The 14,344-nt window shown below is 49.2% G+C and overlaps 1 protein-coding gene across 1 annotated transcript in view; it reads left to right on the top strand.

The window, feature by feature from the left end:
* LOC146773092 (chymotrypsin B-like) overlaps positions 1-14,344 on the top strand; it is a 75,173-nt gene that overhangs the window by 33,536 nt on the left and 27,293 nt on the right. Inside the window, exon 4 of the mRNA XM_085637586.1 lies at positions 991-1,072. Coding sequence (XP_085493712.1) covers positions 991-1,072 — 82 coding nt within the window. The remainder of the gene's footprint in view (positions 1-990; positions 1,073-14,344) is intronic.

Raw genomic sequence — 14,344 nt, 5'->3', positions numbered from 1 at the left:
CTGCCAAAATGGCACCAACGTAGGCAGAAAGGACAGGAATACACCGTATGGCTTAAATATGGTGTATTCCTGCCCTTTCACTTTGGAGTAGGGCTGCTCTATGCCAAAATGCCATAAATGAGGCCCTAAATGTTTTGGTTGCAGAGTCAATGGTAAAATGCCGCAACAAGCTGGTGTACAGATGTAAAATCCTACTAAACAAACCGACTGGGAAATAACCACAGAATGGCACAGGGTCCACAATGGAGGGATTGTCTTATTGTTAAAAATTGGTTACTACAGAAATAGCTTTCCTTCTGTCTTTGAAAATCAAATGTTGAAATTTACACGTAAATCACTACATTTTTTCATGAAGAATGTTCACAGATTGGTACTGAATTGTTGTATACTTCCTTCAGTATCTACGTTAAACATTCCACAACATGTGGTGTAGTAATCGGATAAAAAATGAGTCGAATATTGGTGCGCTCTCGTGGTATATTATTTGGGGCTATTAATGCCACATTGGGTAGAGCAGTATTGCCACCCAATGGAAGAGGCCTGCCTTTCACCCATCCTGAGTCCTAGTTTGCTCTTTCAATGCAAACATCAGCTTGTCAGATCCAGGAATATCAGGCATGTCCATGATTTTCTCTCTTAGACCTACTCCTCCAGTCCTACACAAAACAACCCTTTGCTGTACGGCATGTATGTATCCAATGACTGCGGGGGAAACAGTGAAATCATGTCATGGTCTATAATCATCTATGGAAATCAATGTTTTAACACACAAAGTGAGTTGACAATGTCCATGATTTTACAGGTTTTCCCAGAGTACTATGGTCTAAGCTCCATGGTACCTTTAACTATACTCAACAATAGTTTTGCCCTTATGGTAGGTTAGTGAATTTTCAGCCATTATTTGTGTGTTATTTCTGCCTACACTGCGTACACTGTTTATGCCAGACTTGAGTGACCTGCTCTTAAACTCTTCTGCTGTTGATCTTACAGAGTAGGTAATGATGTGGCTGTGCTGGGTGAACAGAACAGAAGCTCCGATGAAGAAGATGTCCAGGTCATTGGCATTGTCAAGGTATGGGACTTCACCAGTGACTCCTCCAAACCTGCTCAGACAGTGTTCATTGGACAGTCTTTGATCTTTGACCTGTGCTTGTGAATCTTGTCTCAATTGAACATATCCCTGTTTTATCTAATGGTAAGAAAAGTATTTGTAGTTGTACTATTAGTCGTTGTGGGTCTCCTTAGAACCTGATTCAAAGGACTCCTATTTGATGAAGAGACTTCAAAGGAGATAACACTGATTTCAACACATCATAAGTTTAGTTGACAGAGAATGATGGTTTGTTATGTCTAACTCAAATATGGATGCCATAGAGGTTACTTACATCTTATGCTAGAGTTGACTATCTATTCTCTTTGCCTCAATCCTTTGAGCACACTGCTGCCTCTTGAATACCTTCTCTACTCACCATATCTGAAACATTGCTTGCTCTCCCATTCTCCTGAATCTTCAAGGCATCAAAATGTCTGAAATTGGGATGGTGTTCAAGGACGTACTCTGATTAAAGAGGGTGATGACAGTGAGGTGAGTCAGAAACCAGCTTGATGCTTCAGTTCGGCTCATGTTTGGGACTGGAGTTTGCTTTTGAACTAACCAACGACAGACGGTGTGGGAGAATTGAGGTGTTCAAGCACAGCTTTCATGTTTGAAAACTATCCTATAAGTACAGCCACAGCATGTAAGTTGCTAAAGGGCTAATCTTATACTCCTCCTCACCTGGCATGCTGTGTTTGCTTCCCGTGTGTGCTTGTGGTGTCCGCTGCACCTGTGGTTTTCAGTGCCCCGAGACTTTGCCTATGTAGAGACAAGGGGAGAAGAATGCTGGCGGAAATAAATGTATAGGACAGCAAAGCCCAGATGAAGATGGCTGCAGTGATGGTTGCGGTGCATGGCTGAAGTGTCAAGTGATACACCTTCCTGTCGAATCGTAGAGGAGGGTGAGCAGTCTCTTGGACCAGCCCTCTCTGAAAGCCGGGGGCAGAGTGTCACTTCTGCCACTGCCAGCATGCCCCAGGAAGCACCATTGGAGCTTCAAGAGTCACAGGCACAGCTTGAGGACATTGAACCTCAGGAGACTCCAACACTAACTGAATAGCATAGAAGAAGTATTTCGGCCCTATAAAAAACAGGAGTTAAAGTCTGTGGAGAACGCACAAATAACCAGAGTATCCATGGTAACAATCTCGATTAGGGAGGAGGAGCCTAGCGCGCAACCAAGATGGCCGCGTAGGTGCGAAGCTCCCGAGGACCTCCGCGACCTCCTGAATTAATCCTGATTATATCCTGTCTTTGATGAGGGGACTGTGTCTGTGTACCCGAGCTGAGGCGGCACCCGTTTTCCGTTTTCGAATCGGACCCCGGACACTGGTGGGAGCACCGATCGAAGATTGCGGCCTTCTCCGCGCCGGCCCCCCGGATTGGAGTTGTGGGGCGATCCGGGGACAAAGCGAACAACAGCGGCGGGCAGGGCTGGGCGACTCGCGTACCCCGCGCTTTCACTTTCGCTTTTGCGCCCTCCTTGCCCTCAAGCGAGGTAGGGTTGCGGAGCGGGGTGCGGTGGTGTGGCCTTGTCCCGGTGCCCGGCTGACCCGCCGGCTGTGAGTTGTCCCGCGGTCCAGTGGTCACCCCCCCCCCGGAACCCGTGAACTGGTTTATCGGCCCTTTCGAGGAGATTGGCACGACTTTGGGAGTGCGACATGTCCACAAAGCAAGATGGCGACCGGGCAAAGGTGAAATCGACCCGCCGTGGCCCGGCACATCAGTCTAACAGCATGGACCGCTACACCCTCCAGAAGGGATCTCCAGAGGCACAGCGTACATCCCCCGCGGGCCCGACTGAGGCGTCTGCTCAGCCCGCGGATCTGACCCTCCGGGACGTCATGGGCGCCATTGCCGAGATGAAGGCCTCGGTGGACCAGCGCTTTGATACTCTGGCGCAGAAGATAGGCTCGGCCCTGGTGGATGTGGGCCTGGTGAGAGCCGACTTGTCTAAAACAAATGACCGGGTCAATTCCCTGGCCCACACCACCTCGAGTCTCACTACAGACATGGCAGCCCTTCAAAAGGAGGTGCACCGGCTTGGCCAGGCGAGCGCCCTGATGGACCGTCGATTGGAGGACTCCGAGGGTCGGGCCCGGAGGAACAACGTTCGCATTGTCGGGGTGCCGGAGGGACGGGAGGAGGAGGCGGCAGATTTGTTTGTGGAAGACCTGATCCTCACCCGTCTCCAGCCCCGGGGGCTGAGTAAACTTTTTGCGGTGGAACGTGCTCACAGGGTCCCCGGAGGAAGACCTAAGGCCGGAGCCCCGCCGCGGCCTCTCATTGCCCGGATTTTTAACTTTCGGGACAGACGCTATCCTGCAGACTTCCAGGCTACAGGGACCGGTCAAGCTCGATAATATGGACGTGAATTTCTACCCTGACTTTACTCCGACGGTCCAAAAGCAGAGACTGAGTTTTCTCGGAGTTAAACGCCGCCTACGGGACCTGAACCTTAAGTACTCAATGCTTTTTCCAGCTAAGCTGAGGGTGGAGGTGGATGGTCGCACGCACTTTTTTGACCGTCCCGAGGCGGCTGGGGACTGGTTGGATGCTCTGCCTGGGGATCGGGGCCGGGGGGGTGGGGGGGGTGCGGTTGGCGGGGAGGGCTCGCCGGATCAGAACTGAGGGGTGAATAGTAGGCCTTGCTCTGGACAACATTCCGGTTACCATTCACTGATCGTGTATGTTCCCCTCCTATGGAGGTCGTACGGGGTCCATTGGGGGCTTTCCCTCCTCCTCTGGGGGACTAGTTAGTTTTTCGTCTATGGGGCGACAGGCACACTGCACTTTGGGGGGGCTGTCTGGGCTCATGCAGGGGTGCAGGGAGGGGGGAGTTCTGTTGGGATGGGTGGGCGGGGGTGGAGTGTTGTTTGTTTGCACCGCAAGGCGAACCCTTTACTGTATTGTTTTTTTCGAGATGCTCTTTGGGGGACGACTGATGGCTTCCATGTATGATGGGGGGTAGGGATTTGACTGTGTTATCATGGAACGTTAACGGACTGGGGGATAGGATTAAGCGTGGTGTGGTCCTGCAGTATCTGAAACGAATTTCACCAGATGTGGTCTTCCTGCAGGAGACACACCTTATAGGTAATTCCTTTCATGCCATGAATCGGCGAGGCTATCGCTTGGTGGCCCATTCGGGCTTCACCTCGGGCTCGCGGGGGGTGGGCATCCTGATTAAGAACTCGCTCCCATTGGAGATTGATGAGGTGCGCCATGATGAGAGGGGACGTTACACTGTCTTGGTGGGTAGAATGGAGGGCAGAGTGGTCGTTTTTGTATCAGTGTACGTTCCGCCGGGGTTGCAATCTACCACGTTTGCGGACCTGGGGCGCCTCCTCCTTGACCTCCCGGGTGGGCTTCTGGTAGTTGGGGGGGACTTCAATGCGGTGGCTTCTGGGTCTATGGATCGTCATCCCCCCAGGGACCTCCCCCGGGCACAGGCGTGGCTGTCTGGCCTTTTAGATACACTAGGATTGGTGGATTGCTGGCGACTAAAGCATCCCGCGCAGCTGCAATACACCTTCCACTCGGGTGCCCATGGTAGCCTCTCGCGGCTTGATTATGTCCTTGTCCCTGCGGCCTATGCTGGGAGAGTGGGAGAGGTGCGCCATTTGGCGCGGGGTATTTCAGATCACTCCCCACTACTGTTGCACTTTGATGTCTTCCCGAGGGGGGAGGGCAGGGTAGCCCCAATCAATGCCTGGTACCTGCGCGACCCCACTATTCGAGCCGAATTGATCAAATCCTTGCAGCGGTACTTTGAGGAGAATGTGGGGTCTGTCCCTTCGGCTATCTCCCTTTGGGAGGCTTTTAAGGTAGTTCTCAGGGGGGAGGCCCTCTCCTTTATCTCCCATGCCCGGAGGCGCGAGCGGGAGGAGGCAACCCGGGTGGAGGCCGAAATTACTGAACTAGAGGGTGACCTGGGGAGCGGGGTGACGGATGCCACATTGCATGTTCTACACCTCAAGCAGGCGGCCTATAGGGCCCTCGTCACGGAGGCGGCCAGGGGCCTCAGTAGAGAGCAACAGGGGCGACTGTATGATGTGGGTGATAAGGCTGGTAAATTGATTGCGTGGTTGGACAAAAAGGAGAGAGCGAGTCGTGTGGTTCCGTTGATCGAGAGGATGGATGGTGTGTGTGTCACCGAGCCGGACGCCATTGTCTCCTGCTTCGCGGATTATTTCCGCGAGGTGTATTCCCCGGTTTCTCCCTGCTCGGAGGAGGATTCCCATGCCCTGCTTCGGGACATCGCGCTGCCCTCCCTTTCGGTGGAGGACAGGGATTCGCTGGACGCTCCTCCCACCTCGGACGAAATTGCCCTTGCTATCCGCTCGGTCGCATCTGGCAAGGCCATGGGCCCCAATGGCATCCCTATCGAGCTGTATAAGCTGCGACCGGATGTGCTGGCGCCCCACCTGCGCGCGATGTTCCTGGCGGCCCGCTCGCGGGGTTCCCTTCCGCCGGACCAGCGTCTGGCCACGATCGTGGTGATCCACAAGGAGGGGAGACCCCGTGAGCGGGTCACATCCTATAGGCCTATCTCGCTCTTGAACGCGGAGCCCAAAATCCTCGCCAAGGTGCTGGCCAACCGGCTGGTCGGCGTGGTGGGCGATTTGGTCCACCAAGACCAGTCCGGCTTCATACCCCATCGTAACACGGCCCTTAATCTGCGACGCTTGCACGGGGTGCTCGCGCGTGTCCCGTTCGTGCGGGAACCGGCCATCTTGGCGTCCTTGGACGCCACCATGGCGTTTGATACGCTCGAGTGGCCATACATTTGGGCGATGCTGGCGAAGTTTGGCTTCGGACCGGGCTTCATCAGCTGGGTCAAGTTGTTGTATTCCGGCCCATTGGCGCAGGTGGTGGTGAATGGACGAGTTTCGGCCCCATTCGCACTGGGACGGGGCACGCGACAGGGTTGCCCCCTGTCGCCTCTCCTGTTTGCACTGGCCCTGGAGCCCCTGGCGGAGTGGCTGCGGTGGCACCCTTCCATCCGTGGTCTCCGCTGGACCCCCGAGCATGAGGACCGTGTGTCCCTCTACGCTGATGATATCCTTCTATATCTCGCCTCCCCGCGTAAATCACTGATCGTCCTAGTTGATGTTTTGCGCTCATTCGGTCGCAACTCAGGCCTCGTCATCAACTGGGCGAAATCCTGTGTATATGTGCTTGCCGGGGAGGCTCCGGTCCTACCACGGGACTGTCCGATCCAGATTGCCTCCCAGGGGTTTCGGTACCTGGGTATATATATATTACTCTGGACCCGGAGGCCCGCTACGAGCGGAATTTGCTGCCCCCCCTCCAGCGCTTGAAGGAGGACGTGGTGTGTTGGCGGCGTCTGCCGCTTTCGCCGCTCGGCCGAGCGGCCTTGTTTAAGATGATGTCGTTGCCGCGCTTTCTGTACGCTCTCCAGAACACTATGGACTTGGTCCCGGCGCGCTACTTCCGTGAGGTGGAGAGTTTGCAGCGTCGCCTGTTCTGGGACGGGAGGCCACGTATTGCCTTGGCTAAATTGACGCTCCCGTGGTACGATGGGGGGGTTGCCCTCCCGGATATTAAACGGTATTACTGGGCCTCCCAGCTAGCTGCGATTAATCATGGCCTTTACGGGCCCGCCCTGAACCCGGCATTTGAAATGGACAAGATGCTCCTGCCCGGTGGCGACTACAATCGAGCGCTCTACTCTGGCGCGCCGGACCCTCGCCTGACGGGACCGACGCGTGTCATGGTGCGTGTATGGCACGCGGCTAACGCAGCTATGGGGTGGAAGGACCGTTTGACCCGGGCGTCACCGCTATATGCGTCTGCGAGGTTGGGCTCCCTGTGGACCTCGAAGGGCTTCGAGAAGTGGGACACGATCGGCATCAGCACAGTGGGAGATCTCTGGACGAGGGGGGGATTCAAAACTTTCGAGACGCTGCAGACGGAGTTTCAGTTGCAAGGCAGTGAATACTTTCGGTACTTACAAGTCCGCCACGCGCTGGGCTCCGTCTTCCCGGATGTCGCGTCCATTCCGGAGTCTTCCCCCCTGGAGGACAGAGTGCTGGATGGCCATGTCCCAGACAGCACGATCTCCCTTATATATAAAAAACTGATCAACGACCGAGCGGGCCTGCTGACTGGCCTCCGCGAGGCCTGGGTTGCCGATGGGCTGGAACTGGACGACGAGGACTGGATTTCCGCGGTGGCCTCTCCGAAGGAGGTGGCCATCCCGGCTCGCCTTCGCTTCGTCCAGCTTAAGATCCTCCACCGGGTTTACGTGACGGGGCCAAGGCTTCTACGTATGGGCTTTGCTGAGGATGGACTGTGCAAGCGTGGCTGTGGTGCTTTGGCAACTTTCTTGCATATTCTGTGGGAATGCCCAAAGGTGGAGCGATTCTGGCGTGGTGTGCACGAGGTCCTGCGAGTGGTTACGCGTGTCGCGCTGTTGCCAGAAGCGAGGAGATGCTTGCTGAATGTGTGGGAGCCAACTGACTATTCGGTTCCGCAGACGCGGTGGGTGACTCTGGGATACATGATAGCTAAGCGTGACATTGCTCAATTGTGGGGATCCCAGAGGCCCCCGGCGGTGTCGGCCTGGAAAGAACACATGGATTGGTGTATGTTTCGTGAAAAGGTGGTGTATGTTGCGAGGGGTAAGCCTGGGGCGTGGGTGAAAATCTGGGGCCCCTGGAACGCCTATCGCGGGGGTATTTGCGAGCCGCCACTGCTGCCGGCTGCCTCACCAGCTCCGTCCCCCTAGCCGACCCCCTCCTCCAGCCATGGGCACGTGGTTCCCCAGTCCCTGATCTGTTCTCATTCCCCTCTTCAGAGTTTGGCGATTGGTTGGGGTCCCCCACTTAAGGAGCGCGTGCTGTCACTTGGGATTGCGGGTTGCCTTGCGGGTGTGGTTTTTTTGTGTTGTTGTGTTTCGACAAAAGGAAACCGTATTGTGGGTTTGGAGTTATGTGGCCTGCACTACTGATATCTCCTGATTTACCCTTTTTGCACCGCCAAAAGATTTTTCTGTATATATGTCATATGCTTCTGCCACTCTAGCGGCCGGCCAGACGGTTGTAGGCCCATACCTGTAACTATTTGAGATTGCAATAAACGGTTTCAAAAAAAAAAAAAAAAAACAATCTCGATTAGGCTTGGTAAAAAAAAGCAAGGGGGAGGTTTAGATTAAAGAAAAGAAAAGGATAAAATGAAAACACTGCCCTATTAGTGAGTCACCTCTTCATGGAAAAGGTAGAAGGTGGATAAATAAACTTTCCCCTGTGTCCTTAGGGGGCACTGTTAACATGAAGAAAGAAATTCGAATTACTATAGAAGAGGCAGGAAAAATTAAATATGTATTCACCCCTCATAATATGTTGTCTAGGCCCCTGAAAGAAGTAAAACGAGAAAAGAATATAGGAGAGTCTAAGAACCAATGAGATATAGAAAATCCAGGGAAGCTAAACAATATTTAGAGTCTGAGCAGAAGCAACAGAAAAAATGGAAGAATCCATGGAGGAAGTATAAATAAGTCATTCTAATCCTAAGGGGACAAGCTATGAAGAAAGTGCATAAAGAGAAGAAAACTCCACATCACGCTTTTTCCAGTTTAGCATGAATGAACTGCTGTTGGCAGATTATCCTTAAAGTAGAAGGAGTCACCACCCCTTCATCTCTGATTAAGAGTCCCTCTACCTAGGATTAAAGGAAATAGTGCAAGTAAAGAGATAAAGGAAAATAAAGAAGGCCTGAACTGCTGTTGCAGGAACATATTCAGAATATAGAGTCTGTACTAAAGAACAGTTCTTGAAGTCAATGTCCAAATCCTGGATGTATACCGAAGACCTGGAGGAGGCTGCTATTGAAGGCATGAAACAACAAGAGCCCAAAGAAGTAGAGAGGTGCCCTCCACTCTCCACCAACCAATCAAAAGTCTTCATATATCTCCAGTATAGTCACAAACCCATTCGGAATAAGGCTCCGATAAGGGGTAAGTAGAAAAGACTAATTCTAAACTAAGCAGATCTTCATTGACCAGCAAGACAGAATGTGAGGAAGGTATGATGCAGCAGGAACATGTAAGGAGAAAAATGTAAGAGTCCGTTGCAAATAATCCTCTTGAAAAACAACGGGCTAGTCGTATTTTGTTGTGTTGTAACCAGACTCATATAGCACTTACTGCCTCTAATGAGGCGTTGAAGTACTAAGTGATGAGTAACATGCTACTCCAGAATCCAATGTTAGTGGTTAATCCAGTGGTTATTGATTATTGTTGGTTATTGGGATTAGTCTTGAGCTCACACGGAAATCATTCCATGCATTTGCTTCAGTTTGGGTAGGTTCAACTAATAGCACTTGGGTGGGTTCATTAGTGGGGGCAATGGTTTGTCAAATGAACCGAAAGGATATTAAGTATTGATAGATTACATGGATGTGGTTTTAGAGAAGGCGAGGCTGTCGTACCCTGTCCTGAATGCACGACTGTGTGGGTATCTAATACCCCGTTTTCTGATTTTATTTTTGCCCTGGTCTCTTGCTATGACCTGGTGTGGTGGAGACATATCAGGTTTTATGATATGAGGTAGTTGCAGTCTCCGTCACTGTGTGCCTCTGGCATGATCTCCAGGTTAACAGTAAAGGTGTCCTTTGTGGTCTTTCTTGAGCTGTTTATCGCATTCAAGTCTCCCCTAGTTTTTTCAAATTCACCATCTCACCATCACTCTTTTTATGACTGTGTAGACACACTCACTTTCTGTTTGTGAAGGGTCTCAGTGCTGCTCAACCTCAAGGTCATCTTTTCTATCTCCCTTGGGAGTTCACAGTCAAGATCTTTTTCGCTATCTTCTTTAAAGACTCACTCTCCCTTTCAGCCCCCCTAGTCATGGACAAATTAGGGATTTCATTAGCGTGTAATGATCTGCTCTCAATAGAGAAACGTGTACCCAGATTTACAAAGAGTTGAAACAACGCAGGCCAGCAAGCAAGTTGCTGTGCTGTGCTGTGTTGTGTGAACTGGAGAGAGCAGAATAGCTCCATATCTACAAAGAAGTGGTGCCATTCTGTTCTCTCATAGCCCTGGTACACTTTCAGCAGCCATGCGCCAAGGCAGGCACTAGTGCATAGTGCAGTGGTGTCTGTGGTGTGATCAGCATAGTTTTTGTTAAAGAATGTCTTCGTGCCTGCACAAAAAAATATGCTTTAAGGCAATTTCCTATTTGTATGTGTTTTGAAAAGTGCATCACACATGCATAGAGGAAAAAACAGGCGAAATTAAAATATACCTCCATTTTATGACAGCCTCAGGTAGGTGCATGATTTTGCCACAAATCCATGTCAACGATTCTTTGTAGACACTGATTTGTGTCAAAATCCATGGGTAGATGTACGGGAATGCCCATGCATCACTCATGGAATGCCCTCTAGATGCAAGATAACACAAGGCTGTGTTATATTACTTTTGGTTACAAACCAAAGCAAATCACCATTGGTGTTGCTTTGACAATACCAACCTGGATTTTGCATCAGATCTGCTTTAAGAAAGTAATGTGTACCCAACGCAAAATCTTTGTAAATGTAGTACCCTAGTCTTATGGGAGGTGGGGAATGCTGGAGCTGTCGTGCTGAACCTTCTGATTACATCCAAATATTTCTTCACTGCCTTATTATTAGAAACTCATGGCCAAATATTACCAACAACATAAACACAATTTTGAATAGCAATACAAAACTAACTATTAATAATATTTGCTTCACCGTTATCACCAATTGGTCTCCCCTTGGGGAAAGGCAACATCTCCTACAAGTACCAGGTATTAAAATATTGTTGAAGTATTGGAAATCATTCATTGAAAGACAATTTGATGCATGGTTAGCAGGACAAATATAGCTCATGCAATGTAAATTTAACTGAAATTGAAAGGTCAAACTGACGACACGCTACTACATGGAAAGTCTTTTTAGAGTTAGTTGACTTCCAAACTAAAACAAGAATCATGAGGTCTTCAGGTAAATTTTCTCATAGGACACTAAAGAAGACCTTCAAACTTTCTTGAACTTTATATTGGACATGTAAGTGTATGTCTTTTAATCTACTCGTACATCTTTAACAGCTATGCTACTCCTAAGTGGCTCCGAAGCTGTTCCTCCGTCCCCTTTGCCGTGGACCATAAGGTCCAACGATTTTCTAGAAAATAGAAAAGATCTATTCTAACTTTGCTCCTCGTCCTAACATGGACTCATTGCTCCACCTTCAGGTACACCGCCTCTCAATCTGAAGCGTTTTCTCGCTCATTTTGATTCCATCACTATTCTGGAAGTGGAAAAGGTTATGCAACTTATACTGTCTGATTCTCTAGAGGACCCTTGTGCCCATCACATTTCCTATTCTAATGCTTCTTGTTTCAGGGCTTACATGACAGAGTAATTTCCCCTATTTACTATTATCTGGCCATCATGCGAACATGCTCCCTTTACTTAAAACGCCTTCAACTGATCCATCTGATTTGCCAACTTCAGGCCTATTTCCCAGTTCCCACCTCCAGCCAAGATTCCTGAGCAGCTAATCAACTCCCAGCTGTCCTTTTATTTAGAGCAAACTACCCTGCTAGACCCCTCCCCGTCAGGCTCTAGGGTGGACTATAGCATGGTCATGTCCTGCTTCCACCAAGGACAATATCATGCCAAGTCTGGATGAGGGCAGGCCAGCGGCTCTCTTTCTAATTGATCTTCTCATGGCCTTTGATATGATGTCCCATTCTACTTTGAATAAGACACTTTATGAGCGCAGCCTTAACTTTAAGGCTTCAAAAAGGTTGCTGTTCTTTCTATCGGAGAGAAATCAATCCATCCATGTGCCATCATTTAAGTCCAATCCCGCTCTCATCGACTGCGGTGTCTCACAGGGGTTATCTCTTAGACTTACGCTCTTTAACATTTATATGGCCCGTTTGGAACCTATGGTGAGAATGTACGGCCTCAACATTATATCCTATGCAGATGACATGCAATTGGTAATATCTATTGAGGACAATGTTAAAGTAAGGAGACAAAGGATCTTTGACTGCCTTTGGTAAAGTGGCCATATGGATGAGGAGCAAATCCTTCAGACTAAATGGCAAGGAGACCAAGGGCATCTTGTTTGGCAGGGCAGATTTCATCTGGTCAGACACAGGGTGGCCTATTGGTCTTGGCTTTACCCCTATTCCTGAAAAAACAGCTAGATAGCTGGGCATTATTTGGGATAACACTTTTTCCAAGAAAGAGGAGATTCCATCAGTCTGAGGGACCTGCTTTTGGAATTGGCAAATGCTTTGCAAATCTTTATCCGGCTCCTAATGCAATACCGAAAAACTATCATGCAGGCTCTTATCACAAGCTGGTTAGACTATGGTAATGCCCGGTATTTAGGAATGGCAGACTATGTTTTTGCTCGACTTCAAACTGTTAAGAACGCTGCAGCTCGCCTGGTGTGCAATCTTCTTCCTAGATCTATAACAGTTGAAATTCTCAATCCACAGTCCGCATGTTTGTGAATAGGCTGTCTTTAAGCTACTATGCCGAATGCATAGAGCCTTTTATTTGTCAGGCTCTTTATAACTATGAAGCACATTCTGGTTCTTCAGACCGACAAGAGCCTTAAGATCCACTAATCAGGCTATAGCACACACTTGAATAATTATTTGGGCTAGAGAATGTGGGCGCTCTTTTTCCTACCTGTTGGCTTACCATTGGAACTTCCTTCCTTGGATCCTCCGTATGGTTGTGAGCCTTCCTTGGTTAAGAAAAAAACTAAAAACAAGAGGGCTTATTAACAAGCCCCTTGCGCTGCTGATGTGTTACTTTTAATATGGGGAAAAGTGCCTTTCCGGTGGTGCGAGGGGCTTGCCTCTTTTAATCAAGGCCCTAACAATAGTCCCACGCAAAGCACTGAAACTTCTCTGTGCAAGGATCCTCCTCTAGGCATGATGCGGCATGTTACAAATGCTACTAACATAACACAAGCTCAAGATAACATTAAGTATATTTATTCTAATATTGTTTGCTACACTGATCCTATTTCCATTTTTTTCTATGCCCTTTCTTTTATTCCCAATTTTCCCTCTTGTATCTCATTCCTGTCCACTGGACTGTGTTCCTTTAGAACATGGTTCAAAGACCCTGAACTACACACTAGGATTCTGGTTCTTTAATACTCATCTAAATCTGTGATCTCCCAACTACAACAGCTCAAGAGGTGAACTATAATCTCAGGCGATTTGTCAATCCTTGAATAACTCTCCGGGTGTCCCCATGTTGGGAACTCTCGGTAAAATCTGACGTCGGTCACCCTGTCTTGGTGCCAACCAATGTAGGTACAAATAACTCTAGCCACAATCTCCTTGAAATTAATGGTGGAAATAAAAACAAGCGATCAGGGATTGAAAATCCTCTGGCCCTCATTACGAGTGGTCCGTTCTTCTCCGATCCCTGCGCAAACTACTAGAAGATTTGGTGGACTTGGCGGGAACATTCAGCTCTGTTTGCCATGACTGGTGCTATGTAGGAGCTAGGTTAGGATGGGTGACAAATGGGAATCCTCGTGATGGGGTGATGGATGAGGCTTAGGTAAGGTCTGTGACACTGGCTGGGCAATAGATGTTATTTGCTGACAATTGGTTACGTAAAAAAAATAGGCATATGATCTGTAAAATCAATAGGTCTTAGCTCACGCCAGTCCTAAAAATTGTAAAAGGGCTCAAACAGAGATTTAATAATAAACTTATAATTTTGTATTTGGCATAGTTGGTAGGTGAAATGTAAAACAGCCCACGATTGAAGGCCATCTTACTGGGTAGGGGTTAGAGGCACTATGAGTTCCATGTTCTCAAACAGGATGAAGTCAGTGAAACCTTAGCAGCAGATAAATGGGAGTTGAGTTGAGATACCACCCTCTAAATGCTTCATAGGTGCTTGTGTATTGTTTCCAGTTCCGAAGGCCCAGTTAATGCTTTGTCTGGAAGTGAGGTGGGAGCTAGGCTGCTGTTACATTAACTCTATTAGCTGGATGGTCAATAGGCAGTTGTATGTTTGCAGGGATGGAAAAGTCCTCCGCATGGTAATGCAAGGCTATTGCCTTTACTAGGAGTTAAGCAGCACAAGTGCGGTGGTGGCAGCATGCCGTGTAGTGATCAGCAGGAGTGAACAGGTCCTTTTTAGGTCTCGCCTGACCCAGCGCATGCGCTGGTCTGGCGAGACTTATTGAGAGGGCTCCAAAAAGTG

The sequence above is a fragment of the Triturus cristatus genome, chromosome 12, assembly GCF_964204655.1.
Source record: "Triturus cristatus chromosome 12, aTriCri1.1, whole genome shotgun sequence".
NCBI lineage: Eukaryota > Metazoa > Chordata > Amphibia > Caudata > Salamandridae > Triturus > Triturus cristatus.
The sequence above is the reverse complement of the archived record's forward strand: the minus strand, read 5'-3'. Positions and strand labels throughout refer to the sequence as shown.